Source organism: Echiichthys vipera (assembly GCF_963691815.1).
Source record: "Echiichthys vipera genome assembly, chromosome: 17".
Taxonomy (NCBI): domain Eukaryota; kingdom Metazoa; phylum Chordata; class Actinopteri; order Perciformes; family Trachinidae; genus Echiichthys; species Echiichthys vipera.
In genome coordinates this window covers 13,755,531-13,779,739 of record NC_139842.1, presented here as the reverse complement: position 1 = coordinate 13,779,739, position 24,209 = coordinate 13,755,531, and the positions used below count along the sequence as shown (strand labels likewise).

The 24,209-nt window shown below is 42.1% G+C and overlaps 1 protein-coding gene across 3 annotated transcripts in view; it reads right to left on the bottom strand.

Annotated features, from left to right (window-relative positions):
* Positions 1 to 1,152: 1,152 nt before the first annotated feature.
* The window catches only part of cyth1a (cytohesin 1a), a 35,566-nt gene continuing 12,509 nt past the window's right edge, over positions 1,153 to 24,209 (bottom strand). For 2 of the 3 annotated variants that reach the window (XM_083931069.1, XM_083931070.1), the window contains exons 2-13: positions 15,187 to 15,269; positions 13,137 to 13,201; positions 12,086 to 12,152; positions 11,873 to 11,991; positions 10,278 to 10,358; positions 9,932 to 10,044; positions 9,060 to 9,208; positions 8,850 to 8,961; positions 5,086 to 5,162; positions 4,911 to 4,979; positions 4,308 to 4,462; positions 1,153 to 3,232 (exon numbers count right to left, since the gene is read on the bottom strand). In XM_083931069.1, the coding sequence (XP_083787195.1) occupies positions 3,154 to 3,232; positions 4,308 to 4,462; positions 4,911 to 4,979; positions 5,086 to 5,162; positions 8,850 to 8,961; positions 9,060 to 9,208; positions 9,932 to 10,044; positions 10,278 to 10,358; positions 11,873 to 11,991; positions 12,086 to 12,152; positions 13,137 to 13,201; positions 15,187 to 15,269 (1,169 nt within the window). In that variant the 3' untranslated portion in view covers positions 1,153 to 3,153. Of the gene's footprint in view, positions 3,233 to 4,307; positions 4,463 to 4,910; positions 4,980 to 5,085; positions 5,163 to 5,185; positions 7,615 to 8,849; positions 8,962 to 9,059; positions 9,209 to 9,931; positions 10,045 to 10,277; positions 10,359 to 11,872; positions 11,992 to 12,085; positions 12,153 to 13,136; positions 13,202 to 15,186; positions 15,270 to 24,209 lie in introns of those variants that run through there. The other variant, XM_083931071.1, reaches the window with a different exon arrangement.

Genomic DNA, 24,209 nt, shown 5'->3' with positions numbered 1-24,209 from the left:
TATTTATTAAGTAAAAAATATATAAACTTTTTAAAACTTTTGATTTCTATACTTGCACAAAATATATAAATTTAAGCAAGTTCCATGACACGTGTCTATGTATATTTTAAAACCTTCAGGGCCTTTAATTTTTTTCCCCCTCAAATTTACAAACTTTGAAGGATTTCAAGGACCTGTGGCAGTGGTGTAAGGTAGTCACGACAAGCCCCATCGCACACTTTTATGGCAAGCCTGATATAGTCTTGACATTGGACATCACCATTCATATTACCCAATAACCATTGTATCTGTATCTGTATATGACAAAAATACCAAAGAAAAAAATAAAACATTTAATTTAATTGTGAAGACTGCTCAAAATTTCATAGAAAATATAAAGTTAAATGAAAACACTTTCTCAACTATGGCAATGTGGTTGTCCATCCCTCAGTCATGTTGGGAAACAAAAAACTCAATTATGTATTTATTCTTTTCCATGGTACTGCAGGATGACAGTAGAAGCACACATCTACAACTCTCCACAAGTTTAAGGTCATTTAATACAACCTGAAAAACTGAGTCATGATGCATGTGCTAGTATTTTCTTTTTCCTTTTTACTGTATGCCTGTTCTATTGAGAAAAAGACATCTCTATTGATTGCTTTTCCAGGCATCATTTAATATGATACAGTCACTTGTAAATATCGACTTTTCCCTGCTGCCCCAACATTTGTGCCATAAATACTTTCAAAGCAAAATGGTAAAAAGATATGACATGTAATGAAGCTCTGAATAAAGGCTCAATTAAAACAGAAAGGGTGAATGTGGTTGGAGTGACTGGCGAACTTCTGAAGTTGAGTGCTTAATCTGAAAAAGAGGGAATGATTCAATTTCAAGGCTGCGCTCAGGTGGAAGTACTATTCAGTATTCATTGGCATACAGCAGGTTGGCCCCACTTAACCATCATTTAACTTGAGATTGATTTGTCATGACACTGATTCAGCTGTAAATAATAAGCAGGATAAAAAAAAAAACATGTTAGACTTCCGTGTTTGCTGTTAGGCTGCAGCAGAATGCCCCTAGTTCTTATCACATACTGCCACCTGCTGGAGTTAATTTTCTACTGTAACATGAGCTGACATGCAATTTTGCAAAAGACATTGACAGCCAGCGTTTATGACAAATGTCTTTATTTCAGCTTGATTAAATGGCAATGATACAAACCTCAAATCAAACAGTTTCGAACAGAATACCAAAGAAAATGGCACAACTAAGAAACAAAATGAAGACAAAATACCAACTATACATTTAAGTATGTACAACTTTGATAAATAAACCAATACTGTAGAATTATGATTGTTTTGCATTGTTCCTTATTTCTCTATGATTAGTGCGCTGAGAGGAGCAGAGAGAGGAAGAGAACCAGGAAACAGAACAGGCAGGGAGTGAGGATAATGACCAGCAGGCACATGTGAGATAGGAGACGACCGTAGACAGGAGAAGAAAAGACAACTGCTTGATGCACAACTCAGACTGCGTTTGCAAAATTGTACCTCAATGCAGTTTTTTGCTATTTGACGAAAAGAGGTGTCACTGCCTCATTGTGACCAGTCAGCCGTTCTGACGTCCACCTTTTGGTTCGCCACAGTACATTCCTCATACTGTTGCTCAGCAGTTTTGTATTGTTTCACATCACACTTTGGATCCTGAGACGGGGACAACCCAATCTTTTCCAGGCGTCGCTTTAATGAACCAGGTTTACTTGTGCTGCTTTAAAGCCTCTGCAACAATACGCCATATATTATGTCTCAAACATAAACAACCTGAAGCACACAGTATTGTACAACGATCAATGAGGTTTCAGTTGGCGGCTAAGAAGTACGTGATTTTTTTTTTACCATTAAATAGGTAACCATCTACAAAGAAAAAGCATATTAACAGCAGGAAAGAGCGATTAATACGTAGTTCAACTGGGAGAAGAAAACTGTGACTTACTGTCGCTAACCAGCAGCTATTCTCATCACATTTCATCTAGATCGCCAGGCACTGTACAGCAGTAGACTTTCCTAACAATAAAATTAAGTAATATAAATTAGTCTTGTGTTTGAGACAAAATAAGAGAAAACGCATGGGAAAAGAAAATGAAAAAGGGGCCACAAGACAACCTAAGACCTCAAGAAGCCCAGGGTAATAAACACTCATCCATTTAAAAAGACACTAATACCCAAGATGCATCTCCAAGACCTTCAGGAAATGAACAATGAGAGCCAGATCCAACACTGAGACCCTGTCCAGACAAGTAGACACCCTCATCTGCAGCGGTGCGTCTCCACACTGCAGTTTCACATTTACAAAAGAGCAGTTGAGTCCGGGACACCGATGAGGCTTCCATTCCTCACACGGCTATCGTGTTGTGAACAGGATCCATGTCATGAACATAAATAGTTGCAGAACATCTTAATCTCCTGAGTGGCAACATTTTTTCTTTCTTTTCTTTTTTCTATAAAATCACTAAAAGGTGGTAAATCCTCCCCTTCCCTCCCACACCTACCCCCACTGTTTCAGTTGTAAGACCTTTTTATTCATGTAAAAACAAAAGCAAACAAACAAAAAAACGAGAAAGAGAAGGGAGGAATTGACATTTAAAGCTGTAAAAATAGACATATATTACCCTAACATATTAAAGCACATCAGGAAAGGTCTTTACCTTTTCTTTCAGAAAGTGAGGAATATTTTGGTTAGAGCGCCACACTTGTTCAGACCTGCCGAGTTTAAAAAGATGTGTGCTACAGTGGATTGCATGAGTGTATGCATGTTGTGTATGTGTGCAATGAATGTATGCATTGGGGTTTTTTCAAAGCTTGAAGGGGATTTTGTTGAGTTACACAGCAAGATTTCCTTTTGGCCTCAAAGACAGAGAGCACACACAAAGCTGAGAGAGAAAGAGAGGCAGGAGGTTAGAGGATGCTTTGGCCCCGACTCTTATCTAGAAACCCCAGCATGCTTCCTGTTTTTCTGGCCTGTAGATTCCCAAAGCCAGACCTAGAATGTATCCTAGAGAAATCCCCTGGAGAGGTCTGAGGCAGACCTCAACTGCGGCCTCTGCACCGACCCAGACAGGGCGAGCAGATACCCCTGCTCTGTCAAGTGCAACATCTGGCGCACTGAGCAGCTCTAGTGCCTCTTCATGGACGACACCTTCTTCTTTCTGGCTGCAAGCATTTCATAAAAGGGGTCCCTGCTGATGGCAGCTCTGTGGGCACAAACGCAGAGGAAAACATAAGTTAGGGAAGCATAATGGAATAAGCGTGTGGTATTGCTACACTTATACAGTACTATTAGACATTTGCATGCAAGTAGTGCAAATGTTTTCCGGTTTTATGTTAGAAATTGTAAGAATTTGCGTGTACATGTGTGATTGAAGTCAAATGAGATTTTAAAAAGTAACATCTGTAATACCTTATTGATGATTTACAATTTATTGTTTTTGTAGTGTACTTAGGACTAGGTGCAACTGCTCAACATAATCAGCACATGTGCTTTTATCCCCCATTTTTCTCTTTATGCTCCATTACTGTAAAACCTTCTAAACAGCACTGAAAACAAATTTGTGGAAGTGGAGGGACTTAATGTCAAAGTGAAAATCAGTTTCTGCTCCAGTTGAAAAAATTATGGAATCTTCTGGTGTAAAACAGAAAAATCTGTAACAGTGGAGGAACGTTGAAGAGGAGGCACTGAGAGAGAGATGTGAGGCAAGGATACTTTAGATAGTCTGAGTCATAGCTCAGTCAAATCTGAACACAGACATGAAAAATATTTTTAGATTCAGTATGATTTGCACTTTCTGAGGATATCATTATCTGAGATGTCAATCAGAAATAAAGGTCCATAAATTCTTGGAATACAAAGAAAAAAAACGCTCCTTATTACTCCAGTTCAATATATCTCTATATCTATAGATTAATCTATCTATTAATGTATATTGCAGAACTTGTCTGAGAATCAGGATAGTTGTCTGTGTATCCATGGGTACTAATTGCTAATTCTGCATATTTTTAATGATGCCAATTTGCCAATGTAAACAAATCTAGGCTAAAAAACGGGGCTCAATGTGGAACATTTGACTTCCTGTTTACGTCCCCAAAAGCCCCAGAATTATGGGAGCTGTAGTTCCAAAACTTGATTATCCCCCAAAAATCGAAGCAAGACAAAGCAGGAGTGACATTGAAAACCCCTGACCTACAGCAATGAGCATACATGCCAGTTACAAACACACACTGCATCATATTATGGTTATACCAAGTGAAGGGAAAAAAAAAAACATTTACTTGATGCTGTTCATCCATTCCTCTTTTTCCTCAGCAGTGGGGGCGGAGATGCGGTAGAAGGTGTGGTTGCCCTCCACAACGCGTCCGTCAGCCTCAGTCTTGCATGCTTTGATCACCTGGTCCTTGTTGTCAGGAATGAAAAGCTCAAAGCAGTTCTGCAGAAATTAAGTAGATGGAGGTTAGGAATTATAGAAAGTATAATGTTGTAATGAAATAACAGTATTTATAAATAATGCTATAAACTCCACTCTCTAGATTTGATAATCCCTCTTTATGGCGCCCGCCTCTGTATACTGTGTCATATAATGAGAGGACGTAACTGCCTGTCAAGCAGTAACTGTCAATTAAATGTCCATTTATTTAATATATCAGTGTGACTGATCTAGTTCTGTCTAGTTCATCCTAACATCAAAGCGGAGTTTGGTGCAAATCACCGCTCTGGAAATTCAGCTAACTTATCCAGTCGTCAATTTTCTAAAAAGTGCAGCAATGCAGAGAGACCTTCTTTATTGTCCATTACAACAATGGGTTGTAGTAAAATCCAAATTCCAGTCCTGACTGTGTGTAAGCACAGAATGAACCACTAGAGGGAGCTGTACTTACTGGCTTCTTATCCTCCACCTCCTTGATACTCAGGTTCTCCAGTGGGATGATTCCTCTGGGCTCTTTGTCCTGGACAAATACAAAATGTGTGACTGACAGAGCGCTGCACACAGGGATCAACAAGAACTGAGGGAGCACACTCTTCACTGTGACTGAGAAACTGAGCTGTACTCACTGTGGTGTACTCGAAATAGTACAGACAGTTGTCTGTGAGGATGAACCACCTTCTCTTCCAGGTTTTCACTCGTCCTCCTGTGGAGCAAACAGCCAGCATTAGAGCGGCTCAGCAGGAGAAAAGAGAAAAGGTACGAGCACCAAAGCACCGGGTAGAGCAGCACGCAGGCAAACAGATGTATGGGCAGACAGACAGATGACGGCTCCACAGGACTCCTTTTACCCAGAACACCCCACTACTCACCCTGATCCACCATAACACTATGCGTTTACCATCACCACAACTGCATAGCCTTCAGCTCTCTGGTTAGTTCTTTTGAATGATTACTCATTCCTTTCCCCTTTATGTGTCGATTTGAAAAGTTTTGTTTAGCTATTTTCACACTGGCGAATAACAGTTAAAACCCAAATAGTTGAGAAGATGCCACTCGATAAAGCTACATGTCTCCAGAAAGGGTATGGAAACTCTCCTCATTTGGTCTTGTTTCTCTTTCCGCACTTGCTGACTCAGAGGAATGAGTGTGGAAAGCCAGGACCGATAGACAGGATACCAGATCTATGTGTTTTGCACTGACTGAACTTAATGAACTTCCACCCAAATTAACAAACTAGAAAAGTAGACATTGCTAGAATGTGGCAAGTAATGAGTGAGTGAGGGTTAAGTTCTCTTTCATGCCCAGTGGGGGCTCTTTGGTTAACTCTGCGCCCGCTGATCTGTAGCTGACCTCTGACCCCCTTTTGTCACCCATACTTCCTGTGAGGGGAAACCTGATCACAGGAGCAGATGGCACTCTCACTCTGGGAGGATAGGATGCCAACAAACTGAGAAGGGCAGGAAGCTCAGCGCCTAGAGCTATGCTAGGCTTCTCTACAGGCATCTCAGACTTGAATTTCCTGTTTTGGCTTTGTTAAGTAACTTCACAGTCAAACAGGAGCAGTGTCCAGAGGGGTGTGAGTGGGGAGGGACCAGGTTTCTTTCTGAAAATGACATAAAGACCTAATCCTTGTCTAGACCAGACTATCCCACCACCAATGTTAGTAAAGAGCTGCATTGTGAAAACCATCTACCAGGATAGAGGAAGCTTTGAGGATGTTTATGTGGACATGTAGAACACACACATATTATCATATAACAGCAGTAGCACTGTATATGATATCCCATCATATCACAGACATCATGATAGGTCAAACACTTGAGTCTACACTTGTTATAATCTACAGACGCCATCGAGACACGCAGAAATGGAGAGCCCCCCGCCACATTTCGACTCATCAGCGTGTTGCAACAAAGAAGCAGACAAACAGCAAACACAGACGCAATGGCAGAATCACACAGCTGACGGCCTGAGAGTTGATTGGCTCGGTTTAGAATTGGTTTCATGGTCATGTCAGTTCCTTTCTCTCCCAAGAAAGAGAGAGATGACACCCTCCCGTGCAAGAATATCTGGGATGAGGCGGGACATCCCAGCAGATTGTTGCAGAGATGTGTGGACGGTGCTGGGCCGGAGTAGAGCTGAGTGGAGCTGGGCACCCATGCAAGACGGGACTATGGGAGGCTGGGCGAGTAGAGGTTAAGAGGGAACAGGTTTTCTTGTAAATCACATCTAGTTGTTGATAGTTTTATGATTCTTTTGGGAATTATTATACTCAACAGGATCATTTAGGAACCAGCTCTCTTCTTATCTAATGAATACTTTTATTTTATTTACAAGGCTTTTTACAGGCTATTTACAGGGCTCTTATTTTGTAAATAATTCATAAATAAGAAGATTCATAAATGCACAGTCAAACGACTAACCATATAAAATTTAAGGGTATAAGAATGCATGAATTATTCAAACCATGCCTGAATCCCTTTGGGCACACTCTGATGCTGACGCTTCTCTCCCACAGTTTGGTCCAGTCCGGTCTAGCACCACAGCAGGCTGCAGCCATACTGTTACCCTTCAGATCCATTTAGAGCATAGAGATGAGGAGAGCGAAACAACATTGTTGAAAAGGTGCAGTATTCCCTTTCCATGCAACCAGAGAGCAAACAACAATAAACCAATGGGTAAATGGGTTCATGATCAATTTGGAGAGTCAAACAGAAGTCCTTTGTTGTGCTCTCTGTATGGAAAAAAGGTATAATGCAGTTTCCAAAAAAAAACAGAGATCAAAGGAGTGACCCCCACAGCATACAGAGAAAAGAGGGTTAAACTGCTCAGTAGAGTGGTCACAAAGCATCAGCTCCACGAGCAGAGCCCACGGGGTTGCAAATGAACCCGGCGACCACCCGCCAACCACCCACAGAGATAAAAGAGTGTGGACAAACCACACGCTCAATGAGAGACTAAACAGACAAACATCTGAAGTTCGAATGAGTCAATGGAGAGACAAAAAATAAAACCAAAAAAATACAGACAAAAAAAAACAACCTGTGTGAACGTTTAAAGAAATGAGGAAGAGAACAAAAGCATGGCGGACCACCAAAAGCACCCGAGAGCTGAGAGATGGACTAGCGTTTTGGAAGAGCAGGTGTACATACCTCCTGAGGAAAGACAACAGCCAAAATCATGGGAACAAACAAACAAAGAGGAAAAGAAAACAAAAAAATCAAATTAAATGATAAAGAATTACTGCACCACAGTCCTGTTAATCTGGTTCCAGGGAGGCTATGATGCACTGCTTTACAGCTTTAATTTTCTGTGTTTTGCAACAAACAGCACCTGCTGCTGTTTTTATATCAGCCCACAAGGGGGAGTTCTACTCAATGTGACCACTACTGTAAAGCACTACATTAAAAATCACCTCCACTTGGGTCCAATTCTGTTATATCCAGTGATTTACCTTCCACCCTGATTGTTTTACTCAAATCTGCCAATTTAACGTCATGGAAAAAAGATTAATTCTTCACTTTCTTGGTACAGTCGGTTGTAAAGATTCACAGCAGTAGGAAAATGCAATTTCACTTTGAGAATTCTTTTTTTTTTAATAAAAATTAACTGTGAATCTGTACAACAGAGAAAGATCTCAGAGGAAACAGAGGATCAAGAGTTCAAGGGTCCAGGGTTTTGTTTTTCTGTTTGTAGAGTGATTGAGACAAGTGAAAGTAACGTGTTTGTGTCCGAATATATGTTAAAGTCAGAAATCAGAAACCGGTCAGGACAAAAAGTTCCTTAAAATGTCACAAACACTGGTAAAATTAGAGTAAGACAAACCCTTTATTAAAAAAATAAATAAAAATCCAAAGCCTGTTGGGAATTTCCAAAATGGGACAAAGTATGTAAAGTAATAAAATCAGGATTAAATTGTCCACAGAAAAAGCAAAAACTATCTGATTAAGATGAAAAAAAATGTCCTCTTAAGTAAAATGTTCTAAACTTCGAATCGAAGTCAGTATTTGTGCATGTGCGTGCATGTCAGAGTATGAATATACCTGGTCTTAAATAAAACAAAGGCCTCCACATGTAGTGGTCTGATCTCAAAGCCAAATTCATAATACATGAAAGCGGGTAGAGACATCTTCAGATGTCTCAGGTCCAGTGTGTAAAAACCTATCCACACGTACTCATGGACACCTTACCACACCCACCCAGGTTATTGACCTCAGGAGACATTTGTTATCACTTAATGCAGCCTTTAGATAATGGACCAATAGGTGCTGCTATGAAAACACAACACAAAGTAATCTATTGGCATACCCACACTAATGAGAGCCCCATTTATTTGGCAATTCATTATGTGTCCAAATAAATGTGTGTATGCATTTCCAGTGTCACTCACCCAGCTTTAGTAGCCAGCCCTCTCTGTCTGGGTTGAAGAAAGTGTGTGTGAGGTCGTTGCCGTCATCCTCTGGGATTTTGAAAGGCTCGTTCTTGATGCTATCATATAGATTCTACAATAAAAAAAATATGAATACAGAGCAGGTTTGAGATTGCAGGTGGAAAAATCGCTCACAAGGAAGGAAATAACTGAGTTGTAAGCAAAACTGACCCTAAGCAGGTCTTCTGGCAAGTCTCCTCCATCATTGATTCCTCTGTTCATGGAGATAAATCTTTCCACAGAAGGCTTGTCCTTCACATTTGGGTTGTGTAGGCTGGTGTTTAGCATGATGATGGCAAATGACAAGATGTAACAGGTGTCTGTAGCGCGCACACACACACACACACACCACACACACACACACACACACACACACACACACACACACACACACAAACAATATCACATCATAAGAGAGGGATGAGCAAAAGGTTGCTGTTTACCATAAAACTGCTCCCAGTGTTTAATTTAGCATTTAAAAATGAATATAAATTAGCTGAGCTGAAGGACTGCACTTAGGGGACCACAGTCAAACAGAGAGGGACAGATAGACAAAGATTCGTTAGCGATAAGAGTGGGTGGAGTGAAAGGCTGCGAGTGGGCAGCCAAGTAGGCATGTGCGTTTCTACGTGTGTGCTAAAAGGCAACGTGGCCAGCACACGGCTGACACAGCAGCACTTTATCTGGCCCGTTAGGTTGTTGAGATGTCCCATGCATTATTCACATCCATCTGCATCCATGTTAGAGGCAGGCGGCTGTCTGCTATGGGCATTATTTCCCAAAAGCCAGACACTCTTCCAGAGCACAGTTCACCTCGGCAGACTGTGTGTCTGCCAAACAAAGCAGTTTAGATACGACACACCATTAGATCTCAGCACAATACGGTAAATTAACTTCTCCAGGAAGGCAAAAATGGCTGTAATTGAGATATTATCCACCAAAAAGTTAAGTAATTTGCCCTTTGTTTTACTGCGCACACATTCACAGCTCTTTGTTTTTTTATGCAACACTGAAAGCTGGGCTGTATGGCAAGACGGCGCTACCTGTGGACTGGAAAACACCAGGGTTGCATTGGCAGTAGCGCTGAGCGAAGGACTCCATCATTCGGTCGATCTTCTGAGCTTCTCCCGGTAGCCGAAAACTCCACAGGAACTGTCTGTTAGGGGACACAGCTCAGTAGTCTATAAAAGTTTCAGTATTGTGCCTTAAGAGAGAGTGGAATTGAGTCTGACAGTTGCATCTTTCCAAATTGCAAATAAGGATATTCTGACTGTAAAAAAAAAAAGGGGGGGGGGGGGGGGGGGCTATGAGAAGCTAGTCAAAAACTTGGTAAGTATGTGGCAGACCTGAGGATGCTGATGATCAAAGTTCCTGGTGATGCTGTCTTACCTTAGGGCCTGAACCAGGTTGAGGTCTGTGAACTCATGAAGCTCCACAAAGGCATGGAGGACTTCGATATTGAAGTCATCTCTGCAGGAGACAAAACATGGCAAATGAATTACTGGTAAACATAAAAGTGCTTTCCTGCATAACCAAGACAAAATAAATATACAAAAGATTAGGGCTGCAACTAATGATTATATTCATCGTGGATTCACCTGCTAATATATTCTCAAAAAATTGTTGTTTTGGACTTAGGGAATTGTTTGGTCAATAAAATGCAAAAGATGCCCATCACAAGCCCAACTGGTAGTTTTGTCCCGACTCCAGTCAAAAAGTCAATTTCCTAACACTGTCAGACTCCTGCTCAAAATAGTTCATAATAATGCATTTTATGATGATAGAGAAATCAACAAAGCCTTGAAGCTCTAAAATAGATCATTACCAGCATGTTAATCTATAAAACTGAATTTTAAGGAGTGATTTGTGGATGCTCAGGAAGGCCAAGACTAAATCATGCTTGTATTGTAGTTTTTGGAGAAAACTTTGATGGCTGCCTCATTTGAAAATTAGTCCCCTCTAGAAGTATGTCCGATGACTCAGCTTAGGGTGTGATCTGGCTCACATGGGTTAAAGAGGTCTGCATACTTCCATCAAATCCAATAGAAAAGGAAAAACACCCACCACCTCCCTTTCATTTATCATCTAATCTCAATGATGACATTATTCCCGACCTTCATGCCCTTCAGAGTAAATGATATGCCCTATGGGATCATACGAGTGACGAATCGTGTCTGAAGGCTCATGTGCTGCTCCGGCCACTCCTTACAGAATCTAAAACACTTGGAGACCTTGATAACAATCAAACTAAGAGCATCCATCAACAGCCTCAGCTCCATTTCCTGGTTTGACCTCACAGACCACACCCTGACTGTAACCCTGCTGCACTATAGTCCCTAATCAGCGCATGCTACAGATCAGGCCTACTACCATTTCCTGTATTACGTGTTCACTCTAACAAGGACGGTCTCGGCTCCTGAGTGAAATCTTTAATTGCCTTCAAATGTGCATTCCAGAGTTTCTAGTCTCTTCATCATGTTACTTATGAATGAGTAAGATAATCAAAGACAGATGGAGGCTAAATCGTCTTGAGTGGATGGTCTGAATATGGGACCAATAAACTAGAAAGGATGGGTGTGTGCCTGACCAAGAGGAAACACAGCCATGTGGAAAATATGTACTTGCTATTAAATGCTTTTATCAACCGCATGGATGGGTGCTAGTGAGTCATGACAGGGAGATGGTTAGATAGTGGGAAAAAAAACAAAAGGACAATCTTTATCTTGACTTCTCGATACAGACTCTGATGGTACACCCTGATGTATGTTGGCACTGTTCGCAAGACTGTAGAACTTTTTTATTATATAGTCTGGTCATGTCCAGTACTTGAAGCCCTGTGGGATAAAGTTACCCTTTCTCTCTGGGTTTTCCTGAACCGCAAAGTCATCAGAGATCCCCTTCTGTGCCTCCTTGACTACACATATAATTTGTTACTATTCTTTAATATGCTATTATTGAAATGTCAGAAAAAAAAAATTCCTGACCTCTCTCCGAGGTAATCTCCGATGGCTGTTTTGTTGAGGCCCTCGCCCTTGTAGAGGAATTGAGCAATGTCGTCGCTGGTATTCTTCAGCAAGTCATTCTCAATCAGAAACTGAATCCCCTAAGAAAGAGATAGGACCCCAGGTTAGTTCCTGCTTATAAAAACATGTTGAACGGATCTCATTTGAAGAATCACAACACTTTTTTCCACCTACCTTTTTGGGGTCCATGTTAAATTTCTTACGGCCCATGGCCACCTGTTTATTCCTTTGCATATTTTTCCTGGAATATAAGAGCGTAGGTTGTTGTGAGCTGTTCTTGATGCGGGCATAATGTTGTAAATGAACAAACTGTGATATATACAAAGGGCTGCAACTATCATTTGGTTCCATTATTGATTAACTGGGCTGTTTATGTTATAAAGTACTTTGTCATAAAATGGCAAAAGAAATGCCAGACACAAATTCCCCAAGCTCAAGGTAATGTTTTCAATTTTTTTGTTTTGTCCAACCAACAGTCCAAACCCTGAATATATTAAATTCAGTATCACAGAAGACGCACCCTTTTAGGTATGCAAATTCAACAAATTGATTCAACAAGGCTCGGACCATTACAATAACTTCATTTGCTTAATTCATGAATGCATATGGGAACGTCTCATTTCTCAGGGCCTTGAGTTATTCAAGGGTCAAAGTGCACTCAAAGAGTCTGCTGTCACCATGGTTACATCTCCAGCCATTGAGAGGTCACCACTTCTTCCCACTGATTCACCCACGCCAGCATTCCTTCAACTCTTGTCGGCCCACACTCACAACAGCACAGACCATCATGTACTTTCTTCAATAAATGGATCCAATTTGATCACGAGAAGGTGCTGTAACCCTTAATGGGTTTTAGATCCAAGAAAAAGTGCTTTAGGATTATTTGGTAGATGATGGGATCCCTATCCACTTGAGTAGACCAAACATCAGTACGGCCTCCCCTGGGACCATCCATTGTCTGCCTCTGCCTGTACACCCACTGCATTATTCAAGAAGATCTCCCATCATGGGGGTGTGCCTGATAAAACATTTAAACTATCTTAAAAGCATAGCCAATTTGAGAAGAGTATTTGGTGTGACGGGATCGCCCGACCTAGCCATCGACATTAATAATTGACAGCTTCATTTGCTAAGTTAATAGAAGGCAAACAACAAGCTGATTTAAGAAAAACAGAAAGGGAAATGTGTGTGTAGGGGGAGGAAGGGTCACATCTCTTTTCCATACCTCTCCTCAGTGGAACCCAGGTTCTCGATCTCACTTTTCACGTCTGCTATCTCATCCTTCAACCGCTGCAGAAAAGACATAAATGTCAGTCTTTAAATGTCACGAGTATGACAAGAGGACAAATTCATCATCAGTCTACTAATTTCCCTGACACCAGGTGGTCTAGACGGGTGTGACCATCGCAAACAATATGCAAATTATTTGTTTCAAAAAAGCATGCAAGATATTTAAAAGTGCAGAGGGAGAGGCCATTATCTCTGAATCACCTGTTTGTCTATAAACCAAGTGGCCTTTTATCATATTCGGTAAATACTCTCATCAGAACCACCAGATACACAAAGAGAGCTTCACTTCTGATGAGCGGAAACTTCACACACTGCTGCACATCTAGCTCTCCTCAGTTCCCTTAAACTAAAAAAAGAGAGCAACATGTGTTTGTGTGCTCTCCTAAACAGTCCTCTCATGCTGAATTCAATTAGGTAGAGACCATTTTGGGATAACCTCAATACAAATGGAGTAAGAAAGCATGGATTATATTGTGTGTAGCATTTTAGTGATTAATGGCCTTAGAGGCAGATTTAGTCAATCAAGCCAGGACCGCTGGTGCCAGACTGGCGCAGTAAGGGCATAACAGAGGCTAGAGGATGGAAAGAGTGACGTCAGCTTGATGGAAGTGTGGAATAATAGACTGTGGCATAAGAGAAGTCCTGTATCCAGACAGAGCTTGAGATGATGCTCATGAGAGGCTGCAACTTTTCAAATAAAAGGTTACAATCATCGAGCCTCCCCATTCATATACAGCTGTAGTGTTAGTTTATAATTTCTCATGCATAATACCAACTCACTATAGGCCAGACCACAAAGGGAACATCTGTGTTTTCAAGGCCTGCGCAATCGCAACACATTCCTCAGATGCTTGCCTCCACAAACAAAGGCTGGGCTCATAAGGGAAAGTGGGTGGTTGTAGTGGGGAGGGGGGTCTTGACATGCAAGGGCCAGCAGAGGAGAGAAGGAGGAGAGGGGTCAGTGTGCAGACTATAGAGGAGGTGAGGAGGACAGGACGGAGGGGAAGCAGTGTAGGCCAGGGATGGGGGGAGGGGCAGTGATGGTGGGCCGGGCTCATAAAAGAGAGTGTCAGATCATGCCTCAAATGTCTGTCAGGGCCAGTGGAGGTTGAGGCGCCCATTGGGACATCTGGAGGCCAACTCTCTTCCAGGACAGTTCTGTCACCCTTGTGTGTCATTTGCCTACAGAGTTGGTTATTGAGTGACAGAACTGACCGGAGCAGCTCACTTCCATAATCAGCTCTGCTCTTGGTTCATGGCAATAGCCAACAAAACGTATCATGGGCAGGCATCAAACAGACCACTACAGGGAATTTGAGCCAAGCTGATTTGAATCATGGCTCTGGAAATCCGAGACTACATGAGGGATATTCGACTGACTACACGAGCACGTTCCTTATAATAGCATAATCTTATTTTATCTGTATGCTTATCTTATTTTTATACTTGCGTTATATTCAAAACCATGTTGCAATAAAAACACCGAAAAAAGATCACGTGTATACATAAATGGAGGTATTTGTTGACACAGTACAAAACTACACAACACAAATGTCCTAACAGTAAAGAGAAATGGTTTGCTAAGGATGTACGCACTTGGCAGGAAATACCTCACATTCCGCTCTGTGAGAAATATTTTAAGGACTCCTTGAAAAGGACAGGAGGTAAATATTTAACCAAAAACAGAGAAGACCATCTTGCCCCTTGAGCCTCTAAATCATCTTAATGGGTGGATCACTTGAGTATTTCATTTAACGTATTTAATAATACTAAGATTTTACAGTCAGAGACCCTGCAATGGAACCGCTAGGTGAAATATTTGTTTACAGACACCTGAAAAAAGTGTAATTTTCTCACAACAGAAGATCAGTTTACTTGAAATAGAGTAAATGAGCTTAAAATGGACATTTGCTGCAGTCAATACATGGATTATATGCTTGTCTTTTTCTATCTATCATTTTTGTGAATTAAGATTCCAGTGTTACCTCAATGTCCTCTTGCAGCTCCAACTTGCGCCGGCGGATATTCTCCAGCTCCTGCTGCTCCTCTGGGGTGAGGTCGTCCGGCACTGGGGAGGGATGAGAGAGAATGAAGGGTTAGGACAGAGCTCAAAATATAATGCACCTTAATCCTTCTCTATGCATGTCTATCCCCTGAGGCGCGTCCCTGAGGGTATCTCAGTGCACAGATAAAACATTATAATTTTCTTTGATCAGAAAGTGATTGAAATCCCACGGCAACGGGGTATGGAGTCTGCCACATGAATTATGACTGTGGCAATGACAGTTATGAAATGTTTCTCAGGGAAGAGAGGCGAGGAGAGGAGAGGAGGACAGAGCAGACAGTATAAAACATCTACACCAACTGTAAACTAAGTGTGTAGGGTGCTCTTTGAAGAGGATTTCACTTTTGTGTTTAATCTGTCTGACTAAAGCCCCTTTCACACATGCATTGCAAACCTGACCTGTATGTGAGAACACAAATGTCCTATTCAGTCGGACCGGGCATCAAAAAGAGTTCACCCTCCCAACTCCCTAGTACTAAGACTGTTTAATCTCTGAGTGGGCTCATGTGTGAATATTCTCCAGTGTAGTCACTGAGAGTGAACGGGGCATGTTGATGATGTTGATCTGTGGCCGTCATGGAAGAAAAAAAACGTCTGACGTTGAAGAAGAATGTCGATTTACACAAAGACGGCGATGAAAGTGCCTAATTGGAGCAAAGATGAGATTCGGGGACTTCTGTCGGCTGACAATGAAAGTTCAACAAAAAGGCAATAGACTTGGTTGTTTTATGACCAGATGCCCTGGCAGCATGGTGTAGTCTGTGTCATGTCCTCACCATTCATGCTTGACCCGGGCACCATCCCTAACCTAAACCAAACAGTGTATTCCCAGTCAGTGAGAAGAACACGTCTGAGGCGGAGAATCTCCTGTTGTGTACTGCATGCAATTACTTTTTGATTGAATCAATATATTTTTATTTGCCAGCAATTTTAAAAGGGACAGTTAAAATATAACTTCCTGTGCATTTCTATACATGTAAAGCCCAGATGGAAATGATTTCATCCTGTTAATGCTTACAAAAACTTGTTTTCACTTCTCTGAGGTGTGAGAAGCCAACCATTTGACATTTCAGCATCAAAATAACAGTTGCAGTTATTTGGTAGACACCTACGCTGTTGCAGTATCAAGAGACAAGAGATATTTAGACTGTGCAGCAATTAACCCTGCTGAACCCTGACAGTGTCATGAGCTGCTCAAGTCATAGCGGCTATGTTGGGAGATCATTTCTGTCACTCTGACTCTTTCTCTGATTCCCCCAGTGGCCAAGCACGAGCCCTTTCCTGTGACCTCTCCTCCTCCACTCATTACCGCAGCAGCAGGGTTCAAAGTAAAGGGATCGAGGCTAGGGTTGACTGGGTGGATTTCTGCTAACGGTTAACAAGGTAATGGTTATAGAGTGATGGGAGCTGGACAGAGGAACAGAGGAATTTTAAACACAAGGTTTTATATTACTCTCTTAACAACTCTGATACAAACAATGCCCTAAAAAAATGGTTTTCCTCTGGTGGTCCTACATAATCCTGATAAAACCGCAAAGATTAACGACTACATGTGAGTGGCTAAACTCTGGACACAGTGTACCTGCAGTAAGAGGTCAGTGGAATAAAGGTTATAAAAGCTAAACAAAATCTGGCAGAGCAATTAATAAAGCAAGGACGAGGCCAGCCATCCAGAAATTTTGAACTACATTGTTTTTGAGACACAAACACAACTTCACAATTAGCAAAATACATCATTGGCTCTTTTAATTTTAACGTAAAGAAGATTTAATCCATGCTTAAAAATCCTAAATGATGACATCCTGGAGAGAACACATACAGTAGCTGCATAATGGAAAGCACTTATTTTAATGACCAAAGGTATGCCAACCTAAACATATTGAGGCAAATAGCCATGACATTCATGGGAATGTCTGCCAAAATTTAACACAGGGAAAATAGAAAATAAAAGTCCAAAACAAGAGTCTTACAGCGGGCTATTAAGGAGATCCAAAACAATGCCATTTTGTCTTCACCTCTTGTTTTCAGACAGCTGGGGGAGCAGCATTGCAATCCACTCGAGGTTGACCTTTCACACATACCTCACAGCCTACGGTATCCCTGGTGAACCGGCCATATCCATCCCAAATGGTCAGCGTATCTATGGTTAGCTCTACACACTTAGTAGCACAACCTTTGTTTTTGGTCAGACAGTTCCCCCAAGAGGAGCTAATACTGGGGAGACGTAAGGTTCTACAGATACAGAATGACAGGCACACACAAACAAAACAAAGCGCTGACAGGTTTGAGAATATCTGTTCTTCGAGCATTGAATAACCCTGCCTAAAGATCGAGCAGGCCGTGCATTTTACAGCATAAACGGGCAACAGGGAGGGCAAGCTGAAAGCAGGAAGTCCATTTCTCTTTCTGGAAATATGATTTCAGGTTGGGCAGCTTGTGGACGCTGAAGAGAGCCACGCCACGCCACGCCACGCCACACAAAACAAGACAGCCAGATCTGACACAACCACAGCATTCCTGTCTTAAAGGAGGACCACAATGTGAAGGACTGACAGGAGAGAGGAGCTGCAGAAAGGGACTATAATTAAAAAGAAACGGAGTAAAGAAACATTGTCATTTGAGGAATGAAATCATCTGTTCACTTGCCTCCTTCAAGAGCACAAATAAGGAGCTTTTAGGAAATCAGTATCCTAGTCCGTCGGCGGTATTTCTATCCTGCCACCCCAAACGATTAAACTTACTCAAGAGCCAATCAGGTACACACATCCCAGCCTTTGTGACTCCATCCAAAATAATCAAGACACATATCAGGGAAGGGAAAGGCCCCACCCACAGATGTGCCAGATGTTGGCAGAACACAGCAGATGAGGGGGGAACCCATTCACTTAAGTAAATGCTGAGCAATGTTTGTTTCCCTTCTGTCTGGGGATGCTGCTTGGCTGTCATTCAGCAAACCTCTGCACTGCTAAGGCCAATGAAAGGAGTTTGTCATCAGAAACAGACAGGAAATGACAAAGACAGAAGACAGACAGGCTAAAAAAGTTCAAGAAAGAGAGTGAAGAGTGTTTCTGTACAAGTGAAAACTAATTATTTTAATAAGAGATTTACTGATACCTTAATAATATCCATCTTTTGCAGTGATATGTCAAAGAAGTTTGTAGAGTAAATGATGTGAGAACAAATGTGGGGCTGTGCCCTCCATGTTCACAATAGGCACTACTCCTCATCTGCCCTGTCTATTTCTGACTTCAGGAGCAGAGGGCCCCTTCAGCAATCTGGCTGGGGCGATCCTGTATGTAGTGATTTCCACAGGCTGAAAGAGAAACAAGGGCCCACATCTTCACTTCTTCAGGGACGCATGCTGCCTGAAAACATTCAGGGGAATCACATGCGCACGGAGGCGTGCATGCAACAAGTGCAGTTGTGCACAAACACTAGGGTACAGTCACATGCGCTTGTATACGCACACATGGCTAACATCCAGACACACACAAACTCTCTTGCTGTGCCTGACACTGTGTCAGCACTCAGAAACTTGTTTTTCATTTCAACTTTACCATTTTGTGTTACAACACTAACACCATCTGACTGGAACTGTCCAGACTGATATTCAGACTGAAACATTTTTGCATTGGATTCAAAGAGAGAGATAATTTACCATAAAGTCCATATCGTTACACAAGGGAGGACATTTATAGTAGCAAGAAAATTACAATATATAATTTACCTCTTCCCATTTATTAAAAGAATAGTACTACATCACGTCTTTCACTGGATTGGTTAACTTAATAACACCAAGGTGGTGGAAAATGATTTGGAAATGTGTGAGTGGAGAATAAACAATGAAAATGTCCCTTTTGCCAAATCTGGGACAGATTATCTGAGTTTTGGCCTGCCATTCTCTGGCACTCAGTACTACTGAGTGCTGTTTAACCTCAATGCATTTCTTGAATCACTCAATACATTCCCTTTGAGTATGCTCACTCTTTAATCTGCACGTCCCTATCCTACTACAACTACATTTTGTTTTACAAAACCTCTACTGCTGTGTGCCTTTAATATTTTAACTCCCCACACTGAGCCCTAAATCCTATTTAACAGTGAAAGTGTATGTCCGTATCTTTGCTTCTAAAAAAACGTCTGCAGAGTTCCTAGATGGGCGCAGTAGTTTTTAGTGAGGGCTGGGTCAGCGGAGAGAGCTGGGGAGGTAACATCAAGGGAGATACCAATTATAGCTCCCTCTCCCACAGCGGCGGAATCCACTAATACACATCCTGATTGCCATCCTGGAAGAAGAGGCAGACGTCTCATTTCCACCCAGATCACTGAAGAACTCTCCTTGGAAAATAAGGAAATTAGAATTCTTGAGTGCTAGTAAGATCCCTCAGCCACCCTCCCTGCAGATTTGACCCAATTTAGGGAGCTCCTGTCAGCTGACAAGGACTAAAAAAAAACAAACATTAACGAAGTAAGCTCCTCACCTAGGTCGCCCCGAGTGACACAGCTACTGGACAGTGTCACAAGATACACACATGAACATTCACCCATGGATTTTAAAAAGGTATCTACACTCCACATATGAATGGAGAAATGACTCACCAGATCTATTCTCTCTATATCTACTGGTCCACATAAGATAGACACATCCTTTTTCTGCAGCCAAGTGTGCCTAGTGCCTGCACATAATCACATTTTGACGAAGTGCACTGATCAAGGCAGATAAATGAAACTGATAACTGAATTTGCTCCCTGTGCAAGGACCTTCATCTGTTCCTTCTACACCCCCCCCCCCCCCCCCCCTCATATTTTTAGAAAGAGCATCCACTTGATCCTCACGGATTTTACATTAGGCTTGATGAACCTTACTTTTCTGCCTCTATTATTTCTCCTCTCATCTAAACCTTTGGACCCTCTCGTCTTTCTGTTTCAAACAAATCTTATCAGTTTTCTCCAGCCCTCTTTCACCTCCACCTGTTCCTTAAGGTTGCTGTTGCCACAGTACAAGCATTTGTCCTTAGAGTTATATGGATAGTTCTCTTAACTGCAACCCCCTCCACCACCACCAAAGGTCTCTGTAGCCTCTAATCAATTGACCCTAGCCTAAACCAATAAGAGAGCTGGCTGTAAGAAGAAGCAGTCTACTTCATGATGAGGTTTACTGCATGCAGCACAAAAACACAATCGATTAAGTGAGCTGGGATGGGCAAACACACACACACAACCCACACACACACACACGCACGCACGCACGCACGCACGCACGCACGCACGCACGCACGCACGCACGCACGCACGCACGCACGCACGCACGCACGCAGGAGTACACTAAGGTCAATTAAAATGACTAAGCTTTTTGATCTTACCTGCTATTTGCTGCTTGAACAACAAAGGGTGATTTAATATGTGGCTGTCCCATCCACCGATCTCTGGTCTGAGACTGAATCTCATTACTACAGTAAACCCCAAAGGGACTCTCCCTCATATATATTTGAAACCACACACACATACCCCTTTATCTTCTGAACCAGACAGCTTGTAACAAAACAGTGCATGGGCTGCGAAGGAATGCTAGTCTTTAATAAGGGCACCGGCCCGAAAGAACCTGTTCAACTCTGACCTCCAGATCTATTGCGAAATGGACCACCAGTTATGGATCAAAAATCCACAAAGCCTCCAACCCGACCTGGCCTGAGGGTAGGAGGAGGTGAGGGGGGACAGAGAGGAGAGATAACAGGAAAAGGAGCCCTGTGTTTGGACGGGGAGGCGTGGGACGGCGAGTGGCAGGAGAACATAGAGAAAGTGGGAAGAGCAGTGGGACGATCACAGCTTTCCCTTTGTGTCTGCAAGTGGCCTCTCAGGACATTCCTCAAAGGCCCAGGCAGGGGGACTGATGGCCTAAGCATCCTTAGCTTGTGTCCAGGCTCGACATTTAGTTCCATAATGAGGTGAAAATCGGAGTCTGACTTCTGCAGCCATGGCTTTGCTTCTGGTTGCACTTTTATTGCTCTGACATATGAGGTAAACAAATACATTTGCACCATCCCCGCCAATTCACACAGACACACCTAACCCCCACTGACAGCACCACACCGCCCAGTCCTTGGTCGGCTGCACCAGTACTCAATCATCACAAGTGTCAGTCAGTGGAGCTCCATTCACTGGCTTGAACCCCAACACAACAAACCCGCCTGGAGAATGACAGGACAGCCCAGCAGCCAAAAAGTCAAACCACTAGCACTTTAAATTATTCTCATCCTAGCGTTTTTTTAAATCTGGATAGCATGCGTTATACCCAGCTTCACTGATTTAATCTTCAATACTCTCCAAGTGTGGCTGGGTGTGGACACAGATTAGATGAAAACTGACCCCTCTACAGTAAAAGTATTAGAGAGCTCCACAAACCCAGCCCTGTGGAAAACAAAACAAGATCTGTTTAACAAATAAACACATAAGCATTAGCAAATTAAGGTGCTAACCTGCGAGAAAAAATCCTCCAAAGTGTCAATTTTGTCTTTCCAGAGAGCTCCTCTTGTTTCTCCACTCCACAGTATCCCTCTTTCTAAATATAAAAGGAAGACCCAGCAGTCCCCTTTTTCTGTCAGTTCCTGTAGCTTAACGCGGGTGAGCCGGACGTCCACATGACAAGTGGCAGGGAGAAGGAGCCTGCTCCTCCTCCAGTCAGGGAGAGATATACTGCTGGGTGTCCTCAACTGTACAGCACAGATATCAGCTCCCAGCATGCTCCCAGCACACTGACACAGTCCATTTAGGATAGAAGCCTTACTCACTACCTCTCTCCCTCCCTTCCTCTCTTTTGTCACTACTATTAACAAGGAGGCTCCACCCAGTGGTCATTCCCTTCTCTGCACACGCACGCACGCACGCACGCACGCACCCACACACCCCTTTCTTTCAATACAGATATAATGTGTTGAACACATACATATGTTGAAAACAATTACCTTTGTACAAAAATATTGATGTTTGACACGCAGCCCTAATGATATAATTTACATTCACTTAAAAAAACATACACAAACAGTGTATTAGAGGGTAAGATAATACATCAAATGAGCCAGAGCAAGAGTGAAATAGTGAAAAAACGGTCATATTTTCAAAAAAGAATTAATTCAAAAGTCACATGTAGCTAGCTATTATTATAAAATGGTATTCTAATAGTAATAGTATAATACAGTATTTATTCTTCTTTGACCACATCCGGTCACCACAGTGAGGAAGTTATGAGCTTGTCATGTGAGTCAGCTCTTTGAGCCAGGTCTTCGCTCTCCTGATCAGTCATGCTATCGATATTACCTCCACACTCTAGTTTAACAATGAAGCATGGCTAAAGATTGAGCATGATTCCCAGCATTCCTCCTCGTCGTGTCCCGAGCGGCGCATTTGTACAGCATGAGTGTACACTTGCCCCGGGTATGTCTGCATCCCAGAGCAGATGTGAGCACTTGCCTCATGTCTCCATGTATTTATGAGTCAACCTGGAGCCCTCTGCTGTGCCGTCTACACCCTGCAGTCCCACAGTGACAGAGCTTCCTCTGAATAGTGTTAGCATGGGATCTATGTGTTAGCAAGGTTGTAGCCAGTTCTGATATGGAGTTGACACATGATGATTTACAGTATATAGTGCAATGGGCTTCTAAAAAGACCATAATGTAATGTGACAGGAAAAACGTATTAATTTGGCCATGCTGTCACTAATAGTATCGTTATTACTCTTTTAAAAAGTATTAAAAACCCTGGCAGATGAAGATCAGACACTTTAAGTCAAGTCTTTCTGTGAAATTAAGGAAGTAAAGTAAAGCAAAAGTAGATATGTCAGAAAGACAATGTAAATAGGCATGTATGGAGCCCGCTTTTTAAAATACTGCAATGTTATCTCATTACCCCTCAATTCAGGCTAAAGCCTCAGTATAAACATGAGTTGTGAGCAGTGTTTCCAAACAGGGATTTTTCCTTTGTGTGCTGTCTAATTTAAATATTTTTTAGAGGCCTTTAAGCCTCTGTACACCAACAGAGTCTGATAAGACCTCTTCTCAGGACTGTGTAGGTGTATACTGTGATTGACTGACAGCTTCCCGAGTCTCCTGTTAGCTTTTTTGCAACTGTTAAGGCAGAAATGACCCCTTTCTCATTTTTATTGGTAGATGAAGATTTGGGACCTGATAAATTACCATCAAAGCTCAGCCCACCTTTAACCAAAGCAGAGGTCTAATAAACCAGAATAACTGAAAATATGTTTTTCAGAGGTTTTAAGACATAACCAGTATTTAATAAGAAACAAATCAAAAATAGAAAAATAAAGCACACTTAACAGATATCATTTCTTTCACATCTCTTTAACAGTCTTGTGAGCCTATAGATTTACTCTTTGTGGGCTCCCGACCCTCAGCACTGAGCGATTATTAAAACCATTCCATATTCTGGAGCATGGTCTGTCCCACAAAAACAACTTTGCATCATTACATAGTCGGGGTCAGGTGTATGCCACACAATCGAATGACAAAATTCAAGTGACTGTTGCTCCGTTGAGTGAACAATAACATCTCAGAAACAGTTCACAGTCAGTCCCGCTAGCTGAGTTCAGGTTGCTGTGAAGGAATGCTGGTACCAGAGGATTGGATTGCGTGGAAGCTGAAGAACTTACACATACACACAGCTTCAGTGTAAAGCATACATACAGAGGACTCTACAGCATAAACATCCTGCAGCTGCACGCAGACATAGACATATAATCCATCACTATGAACACACATGATGAGCTTTCTTAAATAATCTCCATTCTGTTTTATTGGCATTTATCAACATTAATTGTTTTGATAGGCCAATGTGGAGCCTTCTCAATGTTTTTCCTCAAAAGCGGAAGTGCTATTTCTACCCACAATGCACGCCTTTGTCCTCGGATGCTGCTGGCCTTGATCCTTATCT